The 15,813-nt window shown below is 41.6% G+C and overlaps 1 protein-coding gene across 2 annotated transcripts; it reads left to right on the plus strand.

Annotated features, from left to right (window-relative positions):
• The first annotated feature begins 6,323 nt into the window (after positions 1-6,323).
• Positions 6,324-15,591, plus strand: galcb (galactosylceramidase b). Of its 2 annotated transcripts, none has more exons than XM_030356485.1 (17): positions 6,324-6,527; positions 6,644-6,712; positions 6,797-6,860; positions 7,031-7,144; positions 7,415-7,554; positions 7,684-7,722; positions 8,100-8,227; positions 9,110-9,265; positions 9,451-9,575; positions 9,960-10,087; positions 10,274-10,363; positions 10,466-10,555; positions 10,722-10,866; positions 12,926-13,106; positions 13,687-13,850; positions 14,992-15,068; positions 15,258-15,591. In XM_030356485.1, exons 1-17 carry the CDS (start codon positions 6,396-6,398, stop codon positions 15,399-15,401), a joined length of 1,986 nt encoding a protein of 661 aa, XP_030212345.1. In that variant the 5' UTR covers positions 6,324-6,395; the 3' UTR covers positions 15,402-15,591. The 2 variants fall into 2 exon arrangements, with proteins under 2 accessions (XP_030212345.1, XP_030212344.1); XM_030356484.1 differs by lacking the exon at positions 8,100-8,227 and adding an exon at positions 8,629-8,759.
• Positions 15,592-15,813: the final 222 nt, after the last annotated feature.

Here is a 15,813-nt window from a genome sequence, read left to right on the forward strand (position 1 = left end):
GTATGTTTACCACTTAACTACCAACTTAATTATACACAAAAAATACATTCTGACATAGAGCTGTGTCAGAATATTACTGCATACATTATTTATCCACAGATTGAAATTGCTTTAGAACTCATATCCAAGCATTTCATTTCAGGGCTCTCTCAGCCATGCCACAGATGATTCAAGTAATCCATTTGACTCATGTGCTAACTGTGCTGCTTCTATGAACGTGCCTAGCGGTGTTGTATCCCCCCCTGCAAAGACGCTTGCATTTCAAAGTGGGTAAAGTGGATTTGACATTAAATCAAACAACTTTAAGAGACTATTTAGTTCAATCTAGGTTTTGACTGGCTTGTATATTAACAGGGGCTTGGACATTTGAAGCCGGACAAATTTCTGGCTCATTCTGCATATTGTGATATTTTTGCTGGCCAGTGAATCCAATGGCATGGAGGCCAGGTGAAGGATGCTATGCCCAGACTGCCGTTCTACGTTCCCTCCTTACTGATGTCCCCTCCTGGACAATTTATGTTGTGGTTTAAACTTCAACAGGGGAATCCTTTTTAGTGCTCGCTCGTCTGGGACCTCGGGCCATCACGCTGTATACCTCAACAACTTCTGGAACAATTCTCCATTTAATCAGCAGTTTATTGTATTCTTACCAATTTGACCAATTTGCAGTGATGTAGCATTTGAGTGCAGCTAGCCTGATCGTAGGGTCCATTCGCCCATGCTGAATGCACTGTGATTCTGGGAGTGAACATATGTATATATATATATATATATATATATATACATACACTGACACACAAACATTCATTAGGTCTTAATACATACCACATGTGAAGCTAGTGACTTCAACTTGCAATGTTGTTGGAGTGGAGGGGGTATCCAACAATCGGACTGATAAGCCATGAAGCCGGAAAACTGTTTCCTACTGAGCTATTAATCTATTTGGTCGCTCTCTCTCTCTCTCTGATTGGAAAAGCTATTTCACTGAAAGGCCCAGTGGGTTCTTGTCAGGAACAAAAGCAAGCTCTTTTAACAAAATAAATCACAGATTGCAAAGAAGAATGAGAGCATAAAAACTGGAGGGAGGCTTGATACATCCCTCTATCACAGCTAAAGTGAAGACAACAATGACTGAAAAGAATATACTATCAATTTCTTGATAAAGAGGTCCTTGAATGCCCTTGAATTCCAATGTTTAACAAAGGAAAAATTACTCATAAGGCACGAAACAGACAGCTGTAATGACTGGCTGGACCATGAAAAAGGCTAGGATTCCAATCCACTGCATTCCCCTATCGGCCTACTGTGTCTAGAAGTACCTGGAAATACTAGATAAACCTATCTTGTTGTCTAATCGAAAGTGCCACTGTAAACATAAATAGCCTTGCAATAAAATCATTAAAAAAAAAAATCGTTATATGTATGTTTTTAATTGATAATGAAAGCAGGTTCATTTGAATCGATCAAGTGACCATCAATTAACCAATGAAAGGAATACAATAAACATTTTTAACAAATGGATGCCGTAAAAAAGTTATATAGTGCAAGTTTAAGTATTTATGCTTAAACCTGCACAAACTGCTGTTAGGCATTTCAAACAGTGTTGCAAAGTGCTTGGCAATTCACTCCCATGTGAAATACATCTGCTTTGCCAACAGAATATTTTGATTTAACTGTGGTTTTTATTCCTTTTATGTCATCTGTATTTAACTGGAGCTTTAATGTGTCCTGCAATCCTAGCTGGGACTCTCGAAAAAGGAAATTCCATATATTGACAAAACTTTCAAGGAAAGGCTCATATTCAAATTGGACTAAAGCCACTGTGCTCACAGAGCAGTAAGAGGGGCTGCCAGAGATCACTGAAAGCACAAAGGCTATCACTGGGGGCTCTGCTGGGAAGCTCCTCCTTTAATCCAGCCTGGTTAAGAATGTAGACAATAAAAGTGTGATAAACAAACACAATTTAAAAGTAGGCGGGCTCTACATCTTTCGTTTTTACAGCTGATGATAAGACGTTGGAATGAAGAGAGGCAGCTTTGTTAGACCATGCAGTGCCCGTCGATTTTTTATTGAATATATTCACATTTTTGGATGAGGAATACATAAATATATGGAATTCATCACTGAGCTACTCAGTGCCAGCATGGAACATAACCAACAGACCCATTTATGGTAATGTTGTGGTCATGTTCATGTTGCCATAATTCAAGTTATCAAAGAGGTCATTGCGAGTGAAAATGATGTCTGTACCTGTTTTGTGATAGTTTGTTCGTACCATGCAGGCTTAGACATTGGTTATGTGGGCACAGTTGATCAAAAAGTCCAAAATGACAGAATAGACAGAATTAGCATTTACTGGAAGGCCTCCTGGATTTAAAATAAACTTTCCCCATAACTAACTGAATAAGCAATGTGAAGGAATAAATAATGAATGACAAATAGACTTCAAATGGAGAGTCGTACAAATATTCAAACATACCAAATCAAACCACAGAAAGAACATAATTTGGCCTGTAACAGAATGTGCATGCATGTATAATGTAGGAATTTTTGAATTTGCCTTTTTTCCTTTTTCGATAAATTACTTGCTTTTGACCAAAGCAATTGGTGCAGCACTATCAACAGCAACGAGACTATCTGTACATTAAATTCATTATCAGTGAAGCTTGCGATATTGAGTTGCATACATATAGTCAACATCTTTAGAGTGAGAAGGGTTGCTTACTGTGAACAATTTGGCTCGTATAGGAAGAGCCTATTGCAATAGCCTAGGAGATGTCAACGGTTTTATATACAATTTTGATAAATGTATCTGTATCTTTTTTTTTTTTACTATAACAGTCACATTTGTTAAGCGCATCTTTAGAATAAACAGCAACAATGTGTACTCTATTTTTCAGCACATCACAGGAAAATGTTGAGTTTAGTTTGAATTTAGAAAATAAGTCCTGATTATTATTGAGGCTGTTGCTGTTGATTACACTACAATATTTTCTGGGTGTGCCACTTCTAAAATGTCACAGTATGCAAATCGACAGCCAATTTCTAAACCACTGACTGTTTCATTGACTTCTAAACCTTTTCATAGACTTTGTGAAAGTTCATTTGGTAAAAAAAAAAAAAAAAAAAGGGACCTTACCCCCTATTTTGAAGCAGCAACATGTCTTCTTGTTTGGAAGAAGATAAACTATTCTGAAATAATATAAAATGTCAAATTTGTACATGGGAAAACAAGTATTCAAAGCAGCATTTTGAATGAGCCAAAAGGGTATGCTACCCTTTAGATAGGTGGCAGGTAGGCTAATGAAGCAAGGTGTTCGCACAAAAGAAAAAGTTTTTCAAGTGCCCTCAATTTTCTAATACTGCATAATATGCGAATTTGTATGGCAATCTGATCCAAAAAATAATTTGGGTTCTGGCAGGCTAAATGCTGTTTCACCATGAACCAGTCTGAAGAGCTAATCAGTTTGACAGAAATACAATTACATTTCTATGTAGTAATTGTGGCCTTACTGAAAATGTGCGTGTGTGCTTGGGTGCGTTGATTGGCCGGGGCTCCCCGTTAATCTTGTGCTGTACTGCCACCAAGTGGTTGTTTGCAGCATTGTAGATATCGTGGACGCAAAGATGACAGCAGATAATACCTAACGTCATATATTGACCATATAGGCCTCACAAAATACAAAGAATAGATTAAATTAATTAATAATCCCATTTTATTGACGACTATATGAGGGAAATAAAGACGTAGCTATAAAAGTAAGTTGATTTTTTTTTTTAATAAAAGAAATACCATAATATGTATATAGATAAATAAGACAATGTCATGATTCTAAATATCAATGTGAACCTATAAAGAGCAATTGCTGAACACCTGTATAATAACCCCAGGTAATATATACAAATATTATTTTAATAATATCAGAAGAAGGAAGCGCAATTACCTGGTAAGAAGAAAGGGTTTACCATTATACCAGTGGCCCAGTGATACTGAATACTGATATGAGTATCAGTGAGCCCTATTTTCTCTTGTAGTGCTGTACTGTAAGATAGTCGGTGCTACTTATATACATCATGTTGTGATTAATGTATATGCTAATGTTTGTCGTTTTGGAGACATATTCTGTGTTCTCTGTGTGTGTGTGTGTGTGTGTGTGTGTGTGTGTGTGTGTGTGTGTGTGTGTGTGTGTGTGTGTGTGTGTGTGTGTGTGTGTGTGTGTGTGTGTTATAGCATGTACAGCCTAAGGAGATGTCTGCAAACTGCATCAACATAAATTCACTATCAACAAAAATATCATGCACACAAAAACATCCTTGCTGATGATGTGGCCGTCGCATCCCGAGATGAAAGTGTGATTAAAACCATGTTGTCCTGCACGGATAGATTCCTGAAAATGGTCTGGCCTACAGGTTAATGTGCAGTTTTATATGAGCGAAGAAGTGGTGGCAATCCCTGGTATAGATCAGAAGTCTGTGGAAACAAAGGAAGAATTTCATTGCACAACTGAGAACGTCTCATTTATGCATATGACAATAAACACTTTGAATTGAATTGAAGCTGACCAGCCCCTCTCTTTTCACATCTTAGATCTGCCAATCGGAGTGTACGCCACACATGAAACCTATAACTACCTGGGCCACAAATTTAACATCGCTGGAGAGTGGAATTAGCAAGTAAATGGCATGGCACATCAGTTTATCACCGGACTGGACCTCGTCGACGCAGCACCTGTTCATGTTACTTTTAAACAGCCAGCAATACGAGACATTGATTTTTCTAATGTTCAACGTCTTTATGTAAATGTCCATATTAAAAAAATAATATTGTGTGAAATGGACAACAAAACCGTAAACATGGTTGGGAGATGGCTATGTCTTAATGCACATTCCACAAGATGCTTTATATTCCAGGAAAGATAGGATGGAGTTTCACACTGCATGTGGGAGTACCCCAGCACAAGACTGTTTCACCTCCCCAACACAAAGCCTGATTGATATCTGGATGGACGAGCCCAAGGTTTTGGTGTGTCATCAGACGGGCCAGACTTAAACAATCTATGCCGGAGGACAGGCACCTAACTGAAGTGGACTTCCCATGTCCAACCCGTAGAGGACCCATCCGTCGTTGTGGAAGCCAGGCTGCATCACAACAGCCTTGTTCACCTGCCACAGCCTAGAACATCAAGGCAGACTCTTCTGTCTATTCAGAGAGCCCAAAATATGGAGTAATGGTCCAGTCTAAAATTCCAGGGAAAGTTGGCAAAACTGCCCTCCGCAGACCACTCTGTCTCACAACATCAGTGAGGAGATCCTTATTTTCTGTATAAAAGCACATCCGAAGGTTCTCCCTACTAAATACAGCCTTTCAATATGGTTTCCCTCCATCCATTCGGCCCGCTGCATGTCCCCCCTCAACACCTGGAGTCAGTAGCCCACATCATGAACAGTTGCCAATCAGTTAAAGGACTCTATATTGCCAGACACAAACGATTTGTTCCCTGTGTGGCAGATGCTCTTCATACACACTACTGTACAGTACAAATGGTTTAACTCATCTGCCAACACTTTATAGGAATTCCAATCACAAGATATTGTTATCATATCCAGAATTCGAAAACAGTTAGGCTATTTGAGGTGTCATGCTCATTTGACCTGTTTTGACAATATCACATCTCCACAATATCAATTATTTATATCAACCATTGAAAACCTTGGTTACAAATGCCAACTTATTGTGCTAATTTTAGGACTCTAGGGCATGTACATAGGCTGGCGACAGGTAGACTTTGCATTGGCTTTCAAAATAAGAGCCAAACAGTCAATCAATCAAATTAATTATCGGAGGCATATTTACCTGGAAAAGGAGATGTTTCTTGTACCCCTGTATGTTAGATAACAACGTGTGTGTGTGTGTGTGTGTGTGTGTGTGTGTGTGTGTGTGTGTGTGTGTGTGTGTGTGTGTGTGTGTGTGTGTGTGTGTGTGTGTGTGTGTGTGTGTGTGTTATTGCGTGTACAGCCTAAGGAGATGGCTGCAAACTGCATAAATTCACTATCAACAAACATATTATGAGCATAAAAGGATCACGTATGGTAATTAAGGCAAGGTTTTACACGTTGGTAGAACAATGCCAAAACGGCCAATAAATAAAATTCAACACCAAAACTTAAACATATCATATATTCCAGAAGTCAGTAGAATCTTAGATATTAAATAAATATTCTATACTATACTACTTGTATAATCAGAAGTACCGGAATCACCATATTAGTATCAGCACACGTGATTTCGAAAGAGCTTTCACGTGACTTCTAAAAGAGGCGTGGTCAACCATAGAGAAAGCAGCCGCGCGCAACTTCAGCAGTCTGCTGTTACCTCTCCACTGCTACTGTACAGGATGATATCCTTTATACTATTATTATGTCGATTCTTTACAATAGCAATTTGTGTAACAGATCAGTATGTGTTAGACGACAAAGTAGGACTCGGGAGGGTGTTTGACGGCATTGGAGGTTTGAGTGGCGGAGGGGTGAGTTGGTTTGTTTTGTTCAACTTCCTGGTTCGTATGGAGTTTATTCACAGTGTAGACTTATGATTTATGAACTTATGTCCCACTGATGTGTTGTAATTTTGTTATATATACAGGCAACGTCTCGCTTACTTGTGAATTACGCAGAGCCGTACCGCAGTCAGATATTGGATTACCTTTTCAAGGTAATAACTTTAATTGCTACTTGTTTGTACTATTTAACTCACACCTCCGACTGTAACCATGTGTAACACACAATTGCTTTTCAGCCAAACTTTGGGGCCTCTTTGCACATACTAAAGGTGGAAATTGGAGGCGATGCACAAACCACAGGTGAAAATAATTGTCGATTTTAGCATGTGTACCAGACTGTTTGTATTCTATTATAGGCTACAATGAGTTGTTGTTTAAAAATGAATTAGTTTATATATACAAATTTATACCTATGCATATTTGTACACAGTAAATATAATGGTCAAATAAATGATTTTCCTGTTCTATAGATGGCACAGAGCCATCTCACATGCACTATGAAAACGACGAGAACTTCTTCCGGGGTTATGAGTGGTGGCTCATGAAAGAGGCCAAGAAGAGGAACCCCAACATAACACTTATTGGTGAGGAACTCCAGCCTGTCTGTAAATATAGACAGGAAATGACAACTTATTGAAAGAGTTATGGAAACCACAGCATTATTTTATTTTGACCAATTTTCAATCCAGTTGAAAGAGCGGCCAAGATCTATTTAAACATTAACAGATACAGGCTGTTTCTTTAAGTTGCTGAGGTATGTGTATACTCTCTTGATCTCACTGCTAACATTCTTGGATTTTGGGATTGGGTGTGTTTGTGTTGGTGCTGCGTGCACTTTTGGTTTGCGCACCCAGGTTTGCCATGGGCCTTTCCAGGCTGGGTTGGTCATGGGAAGAACTGGCCCTATGACTACCCTGACATCACTGCCACTTACGTGGTTTCCTGGATCATTGGAGCCAAACAGTACCATGACCTAGACATCAACTATGTTGGGGTGTGTACTCTGATCAGAATCCCTGCCTCAGCACCTCATTCGTGATCATTTTTTGACTGCTTTGTGTTTTTTCCCAGAGTCATTTCAACAGCCAAGCTAATTTGCTGTGTTGCAATTTTATCCACTCAGATTTGGAACGAGCGCAACTTTGACAGCAAGTATATAAAGGTAACTTAAAGCATATACTAAAAGTGTAACCACAAGCACAGCACAAACGATACGATTTTAAACAAAGGCTACGGTAGTCTGTGCAGATGACACCTGGACCAGATCACCTGGAGTTCATTTTAATTAACTAACTAACCTGCTGATGTCTCTAGTTTGTTTTCCTTTAAATCCTTTGCTACATTTTACAAATTATACTCAGTTTTTACCTAAATGATGGCTTTTTGAATGAACAGAGCCACAGAAAGAAGAAACAGCCACCAACATTTGCTATTCTCGGTCCTAAATTACCTTAAATTATTTCGCAGCAGCCCAGTACCTCATAAATGACCCAATGTATAGCCTTGTTCATGCCTGAGAGCATGTCCTCTGTTGCCAAGGTGCTCCGGGACATATTGGATAAAGTGGGCCTTACTGATATCGGTATCATTGCTGCTGACGGTGATTGGAACATCGTCAATTCTATGGTGGTTGACCCCTACCTCAACGATGCAGTTGAAGTGGTTGGGTAAGTAACAAAGGTGGCCCAACAGGATATAGAGATATTCAACAAAGCCCTTTTGTCCAACTGAGCAGGTATATTAATGGTCCCATTTATGAGCAACAAGGAAGTATAACCTTATCAAACCTATTTCCACTGGTGGATAATGTTTGTGGCTGTTTTTTTCTTCGCCGGTCCAAATTTACCATTATAAAGAATCAAATTAATTTAACGCTTTGTCTTTTTTTACACATTACTTCGTCCTTCAGCCAGCTTTCTGGCTTTTAAACAAATTAAAAAACTCATTAAATGTGTTTTTTTTATTTCTTATGAAGTATGAAGTGGCATTAGCATAACTGCCACTTACTGTACTCCCTCTCTTTCTCCTCTCCTGTTTTCATCCCCGTCGTCATGACGGCGCTCGGCAGCTCCTGCGCTACACTCTAGACAAGAGTGGCTTGGAGAGTGTCAGGATCATAGCCAGCGATAACCTGTGGGAGCCCATTAGCCTGTTCATGCTGCTCGACCAGGAGCTCCGACGAGCCGTAGACGTGATAGGGTACGTCCCCTATCGAGGCTTTTCTTGCGCGTAGCACATGACTCCCCTGATAGATTCCGCCTGCGTCCTCGCTGTGGCTCATGACTGCTCCACTAGCGTTGGGGTTCGCCGTTGTCTTGCACTGCTTGCCAACATCAGTGATTTCAGATTTGACGCTTATTGCTAACAATTGTATTTTTAAAGAATGCAGCGTACTCTAAACCAACTAATCCACCATTGGAAATACTTGCCTCTTGCCGGACAATTTTTAGGGAATCTAAAGTAAAGCTTGTACCAGCTCTCAGGCACCAAGCTGAAAGATGCGTGAAGTGAACTGCTGATGAGGGATTGGTGGTTCTTCATCTCAACAGGGCCCACTACCCAGGCACCACCACTGTGCTGGAGGCTCTAAAGACCCAGAAGAAGCTGTGGTCATCGGAGGACTACAGCACCTTCAACAACGAAGTCGGTGGAGGCTGCTGGGCGCGAATCCTTAACCAGAACTACGTCAATGGACTCATGACTGCGTGAGTCAAGTGGGGGAATAAATTGGTCGTTATGAAAGTAACCCCAGCGATCGACCAAGGACAAATTTGTTGAACAAGTGCATGTAGACAGACCGACCAGAACTTGACTGCCCTAGATAATACGTTAACATTCGTCAAAGTCCTTATGGTTCACCATTGAACGCCCACCTGGTGCCTTCTTCCAGCACCATATCGTGGAACCTGGTGGCCAGCTACTACGGGGAGCTGCCGTTTGGCAGGGACGGGCTGATGACGGCACAGGAGCCCTGGAGCGGCAGCTACGTGGTGGAGTCGCCCATATGGATCTCAGGTCTGCCTCTAAGGACAACAATGCCACACAGCCATGTGGATGTTAAGACATTGGCTTGAAACGTGAAAGAATATACACTCAAAACATGAAGATGTGCACACGTTTAGTTTTGCATTTAAATGTTCATTTTGTCATTTTAGACTTTTAATTTATTATGCTGTATCCTCTGTCATGTACAAACGTTTATGCACAATGAATAATCACACATAATGGTCGACACCCTGCCAACGGTGTCTGTCAGAAAAAGTCTCAGTTGGTCTCATTGGCATTTTGCAGAATTATTCTTTGCTTGATCGGTATGTAGTTGTGATCGTATTAGTCTAATGTACCAAGTAATCATTTTAGTAGCATAACCCAAACGTTGGCATCCTCTCTCCTTGCCAGCCCACACGACACAGTTCACCCAGCCCGGGTGGACCTACCTGCAGACTGTGGGGCATCTAGCGCACGGTGGGAGCTACGTGGCTCTAACTAATGGCAAAGGCGACCTCACGGTTGTTATAGAAACCATGGTATGTTCTGCTCTTTTTGCCATTGACCCTCTGATTGTAGTAAGTACCTATGTTCTCCTTGGTGACTTGAGGGCAAAGTTGGACGGTTACAAAGATACCCAAAGAGCCCACTTTATGAGTTTGAAATAGTCATAACATTATGTGACATAATCTTGATTTTTCCAATGTGTATTGAATTTTCTTTAGACTCATGATCATTCCGTCTGCGTAAGGCCTCCACTACCAGCGTTCAATGTGACATCCCAAAATACAACATTCCAGCTGAAAGGCTCCTTTGTAAGTAACTTTTTGACTTTAATAAAATGGCGGTAGGATAACAGCGCTTCAGAAACGGAGCTCCTAATGCAAGTGTGGATTTTTTTTATTTTCTCCTCCTAGGCCTCTCTTGCACAATTACAAGTATGGCGGTCAAGATTTAACTTCAAGACACAAAAGCCCACGTTTTTTGAAAAACTTTCACCGCTCAAGGTAAACCTAAGAATAAGAAACGTTGCACATTTGCAGAGATCCCTAAGGAGTCTGGTTTTAAGCTCCAAAATAACAAAATAAGCATTTCTTTTGGTCAATTATTGACAAAAATGCACTCGTTTCCAGGGTGTTTACGTGTGGTTTTACTATCTCCTGATTCCTCCAGCTCTCTGACGGTTCGTTCACGTTGAATCTGGGGGAGGATGAGGTTTATACGCTCACTAGCCTCACCAGCGGTCTGAAAGGCAGCTTCCCAGACCCTCCCCCCTCCGCACCCTTCCCCACAACATACAAGGATGACTTCAATGTCGGTAGGTAGTGAATACATTCCACACAGATGTTAACCTTGTTGTGCAACTATTGTTGAACGGCGTGTTGAGCGACGGTTAGTTCTGGTGTTGCCAACTTTCTGTCTGCCTCCTATCCATCCCTGTGAGGGACCGGCGTGGTCGCCCCACGTATCTGGGATACGGCAAACTGGGAATTCCGAGTGTGGGCAAAAATGAGGGCAATGGACAGAGGACTAAGAAAAAAGTGAAGTTTTAATGTCTCCAAAACATTCACCCAAAAATATATCAACGTTCCAAACGAAAAGGAAATTACTGCATCGGTCAGCAAACAAAACTAAGATACATAACATAGGATATCATAACCTTTCGTACTGGCCTCACGTCAAGCCAGCACCACCTTCAGCCCCAAACACCAAATGAAAAGGCCCTTAAATAGGGAAATGGTAATTGGACCAATCACGGCCATATGGGCCAGACCATTAGCTGGGGGAACATTTACCTAAAGCTAACATTACTATACTGCCCCCTACCGGGACGGAAGACTAACTTCCACCAGCCCAATCTAATACACACACACAATATTATAATAATAATAATAATAATAATAATAATAAAAGCTCTAATGCGAGACAGTGAGAAGGGGGAGGATTTCACCTTCTCACATTTCCCACCACCTCTGGAGTTTCGCCAACAGGATGGCGAGACAAAAAGTCTGCCTCAGTATTCTGCCTTCCCGCTCGGTACTGCACCCTGAAACGCAATGGTTGCAGTGCCAAGAACCAGCGGGTGATGCGAGCATTCGAGTCCTTCATGCTACCCAGCCACTGTGAGGCGCGGTGATCCACAACGAAGGGGTCACGCCCCCTGTCTCCCCCTTAGCAGCCTCTGTTACACAATCACAGAAAGGCCGCTTTACCAAGGGGATCAGTGGCATGACCCATGTTCATCGCCACATAGGCGCTGCGTGCTTTGCCGGCGAGGTAGGGTACTATAAAGACGGCCCAATCCTCTCTTGGCCAGCCAAAGCCATTGCTAACCTCACAAATGTCCTGAGGTACTGCTCAAATGTCGTCATCCTCTTCCAGCCTGGGAATGGCCGCCCTGGGCCAGGTCACAGGCGCTACTGGTGCAGTTGCTGGTGCAGGTGCCAATGCCGGAGCTGGTGCTGGATCTGGTGCTGGTGAAGACCTCCGGTCAGCCTCGACATCCTCCTTGAGTTGGTTCAGCTGCATATGGACACTCCTCCAGTGCTGCTCCTGCTTGGACGCCTCCCGCTCCAAGATCCTACGCACCGCGGCAAGGTCAGACCCCTCAAGCGGGTATCCGCTGGATGCCTGGTCCTCTCCATGGCCGTCTTCCTCCTCGATCTGCAGTAGAACTCCTCGGGACAGCGTCTGCTCAATTCGTCGCCAGATTCGGCCTCGTCCTCGCTGTCCACCGAGTCCTCGTCTTCCCCCTCGTCTCTCAAGTTCCTCAGAAGCGTCGAAAAAAAAAGATCCCACCACTGCCACCAAATGTGAGGGACCGGCGTGGTCGCCCCACGTATCTGGGATACGGCAAACTGGGAATTCCGAGTGTGGGCAAAAATGAGGGCAATGGACAGAGGACTAAGAAAAAAGTGAAGTTTTAATGTCTCCAAAACATTCACCCAAAAATATATCAACGTTCCAAACGAAAAGGAAATTACTGCATCGGTCAGCAAACAAAACTAAGATACATAACATAGGATATCATAACCTTTCGTACTGGCCTCACGTCAAGCCAGCACCACCTTCAGCCCCAAACACCAAATGAAAAGGCCCTTAAATAGGGAAATGGTAATTGGACCAATCACGGCCATATGGGCCAGACCATTAGCTGGGGGAACATTTACCTAAAGCTAACATTACTATACTGCCCCCTACCGGGACGGAAGACTAACTTCCACCAGCCCAATCTAATACACACACACAATATAATAATAATAATAATAATAATAATAATAATAATAATAATAATAATAATAATAATAAAAGCTCTAATGCGAGACAGTGAGAAGGGGGAGGATTTCACCTTCTCACAATCCCCATGTGGCTTACAGCCAACCCTCCCTTCACGGAGGCGCCCGACTTTGCCGACCAGACGGGGGTGTTTGAGTACCACATCAACCTCACCGACCCGGGGCCTCATGTCTTCACCTTGCGCCAAGTTGTGACCCAGAGGCCGGTCACCTGGGCAACCGACGCGGACCAGACCATCAGTGTCATCGGGAACTACAAATGGTGAGCCCTCTGCTATACTAATATATAATTGTTTTTTGGTGTTTATATATTAAAATTCCTATTTTATTTTGAATGTCATTATAATACATTTGGGTTTTCAAAAGGCCCATCGTCATAGTGCAGATTTCCTTGTCTATGAACAAGGTGTATGGTTTTATTTTCAGTCTTTCTACCTATACCTTTTTCACTATTAAAACAAAAATAAAATGTTGTCCAATTACACACACAGCAAAGGATGTTCAGTTCAATGGAATCAAACTACATGCATTGCATCCATGTAAATATCTTGTTTATGTGTACCGGTAGTTTAAACATGTTTCTCGCCCTTGCTTTTTTTAGAACGGCCGCCATGGGAGATACAGTTGTGCATCCTTTCTAAATTTGTTGACAGTTTGACAATTGGATTCTTGTTAGACTTTGGGCTTTACTATCGCCTATATGGTACTTTATGTCTATGTGGAACTGGAAAGATAACTCTGTCGAACTCCTTAGACCTCACTAGAGCCAGGTCTTGCTGATGTTCTAATATTTATTCATTGAGTGATAATTTTTTTGTGTATGAATTTTCTAACTTTTTCAGGGAGAACCTCACTGTATCCTGTGATGTGTTTATGGAAACGGTGAAGACTGGTGGAGTGTTCATCGCTGCCAGAGTAGACAAAGGAGGGCAGTCAGTCCGAAACGCAAAAGGGCTCTTCTACTGGATCTTCTCAGATGGGAGCTACAAAGTCACCAATGATCTCGGTCAGTTAAAATACCACTATCACCTAATTGCCCACTTGGGCAATTTCCATCTTGGACTAGGTGGAATATCTGCCGCCCTTCAGAGGATTTTGCTTAATTTTCCAACGGTATTTTAACATTTAAGTTATTTTAACTAACTTAAATGTTTTTGCAATCAATGCAATTAAAAAACATTAATGACAGTGCCATTTGACAAGACCGTGGTCCCAGTGTCGTGGCAATTCCTCTCTAGTTATCCCATCTAGGACGGATGAGATTTCTAAATGCAAAAAGCACACATAGTTGTAGACAATTAACCTTAATGTATGCATACATTAGACCCCTCTCTAGCAGAGTGAGTCCAGAATAGTTAGACAGAGCTATTTAAACAGTTTCACATCCTCCCTACAGTGCAGATGTCAATCAAATCAGGTAATGTTTACCCAAGACACAGTTACCTGTGTTCTCATCAAGCAGAGGAGTGCATAAGGTGATGCCCTCTCCCTTGTCACTGGTTTACCCTAGCACAAAGGTTAACATTTAGATGCAACGTCTTCAATGGTAGTGTGGCTGACCCTAACACAAAGGTTAACATTTAGATGACACTGAGGGAGGTAGGGTGGAAAGACAATTCAAGATATAGGAAACAAAGCCTTAGATGATTAAAAGGAAACAACATATGGATTTTGCCATCACATCAGGCATTGTGCAGCCGAGACGATACCAAGAACTTACGGTGATGCCTGTGAACTAACGAGGTAACAGGGTGAGGTGTGCACCAGAGGGCAGAGTCTTCCAATATATCAACGGGAGTCCCTGGTGAACTCGCTATGCTGGCTCTCTCCTTAGCTCCATGTTCGTTCACACGGCAGTGCCTGGGCTGAAACATGCTTTGGTGCGGATTCTATACGAATGTGTTGCGTTGTTAACTAAATCTATTACAGTTTGTATTGGGAGAGTTGCACTAATAACTCGTATTTTTTCACAAACTTTTTCCCATTACGCAAATAGAAGCCTCAATGTGTTGAATCGGTAAACTGCCCGATATAAAATCTAAATGAAGCGTTTATCTGTTCCGCCTTAGTTCCTACATAGTTTTTTGGGCACAATTTGAGGGACTTGAATGTTCTGGAGACTGAGTTTGTTCTTCTCTCCGCAATAGCTGGTCAAGCCGTGCTTGCTGAGGGGCCGTCTGGCACCAGGGCTTTTGGTTGGCACACATTAACACTGAGCATAAAGGTAAGTTCACGATTATTTTTTTTGCTGATCGCACACTTTAAAGGTTACCTTTGGATACTGATTTCTGACTTGAGCACTGACTCCAGAGCAGTGAGTGTTGTACTGTAGAACAGTGTGCCACAATGCTTCTGAACCTGGCTGGCTGAAACAGCATCATTCTCAGAGGCACCATCTCTTCTTCTTTTACAGGGCCAGTATGCTACGGGTTTGCTCAACGGGTATCCATTATGGAAGAATGCTGTGGTATTGGGACCAAAGAATGGATGGGCTGCCATAGGGACAAAGTCATTTGAACTTGCTCAATTTGATAACTTTGCCGTGAAGGCAGAGTGAAGGGTTGAAGGGATATAAGCAGCGCTGTGATTATGCCTTAATTTATTAACTTCATGAACCCCAAGATGTATTTTCATTTCCCTTTTTTAATTTCTAAAAAAATCTATTCTGTTCATCATGAAATGCACATAGTTGTCTGTCATTGTTTATTTTGAATGCTGAAATCTTTTTAATAAATTTGTTTTTAATATAACTGCCTTAATGGTCAATTTATTTTACTCAAAACATACTGTATAGAAAAAAAGTGCCGCTAGTGTAAGGCAAAGCAGGCAATACATTTTTCTTTAATTATGAATCATAAATATTTACATAGCAAATCATTTCTACTGCACCTCCTGTTGGTATTTTCATGTTAGGTAAGCTTTGCCTCAAGAATTGTGACATGCATCCTTGTAAAACGAACATGGTAAGG

This window comes from Gadus morhua, chromosome 5, assembly GCF_902167405.1.
Source record: "Gadus morhua chromosome 5, gadMor3.0, whole genome shotgun sequence".
Classification (NCBI taxonomy): Eukaryota; Metazoa; Chordata; class Actinopteri; order Gadiformes; family Gadidae; genus Gadus; species Gadus morhua.

What these genes read in the sequence shown, in the direction of transcription:
- galcb (XM_030356484.1), top strand. Translation starts at nt 6,396, where the DNA reads ATGATATCCTTTATACTATTATTATGTCGATTCTTTACAATAGCAATT. An exon ending in CCCCAACATAACACTTATTG is followed by an intron (nt 7,145 to 7,414) that starts GTGAGGAACTCC and finishes TTGCGCACCCAG; the next exon opens with GTTTGCCATGGGCCTTTCCA. An exon ending in GTCATCGGGAACTACAAATG is followed by an intron (nt 13,107 to 13,686) that starts GTGAGCCCTCTG and finishes TAACTTTTTCAG; the next exon opens with GGAGAACCTCACTGTATCCT.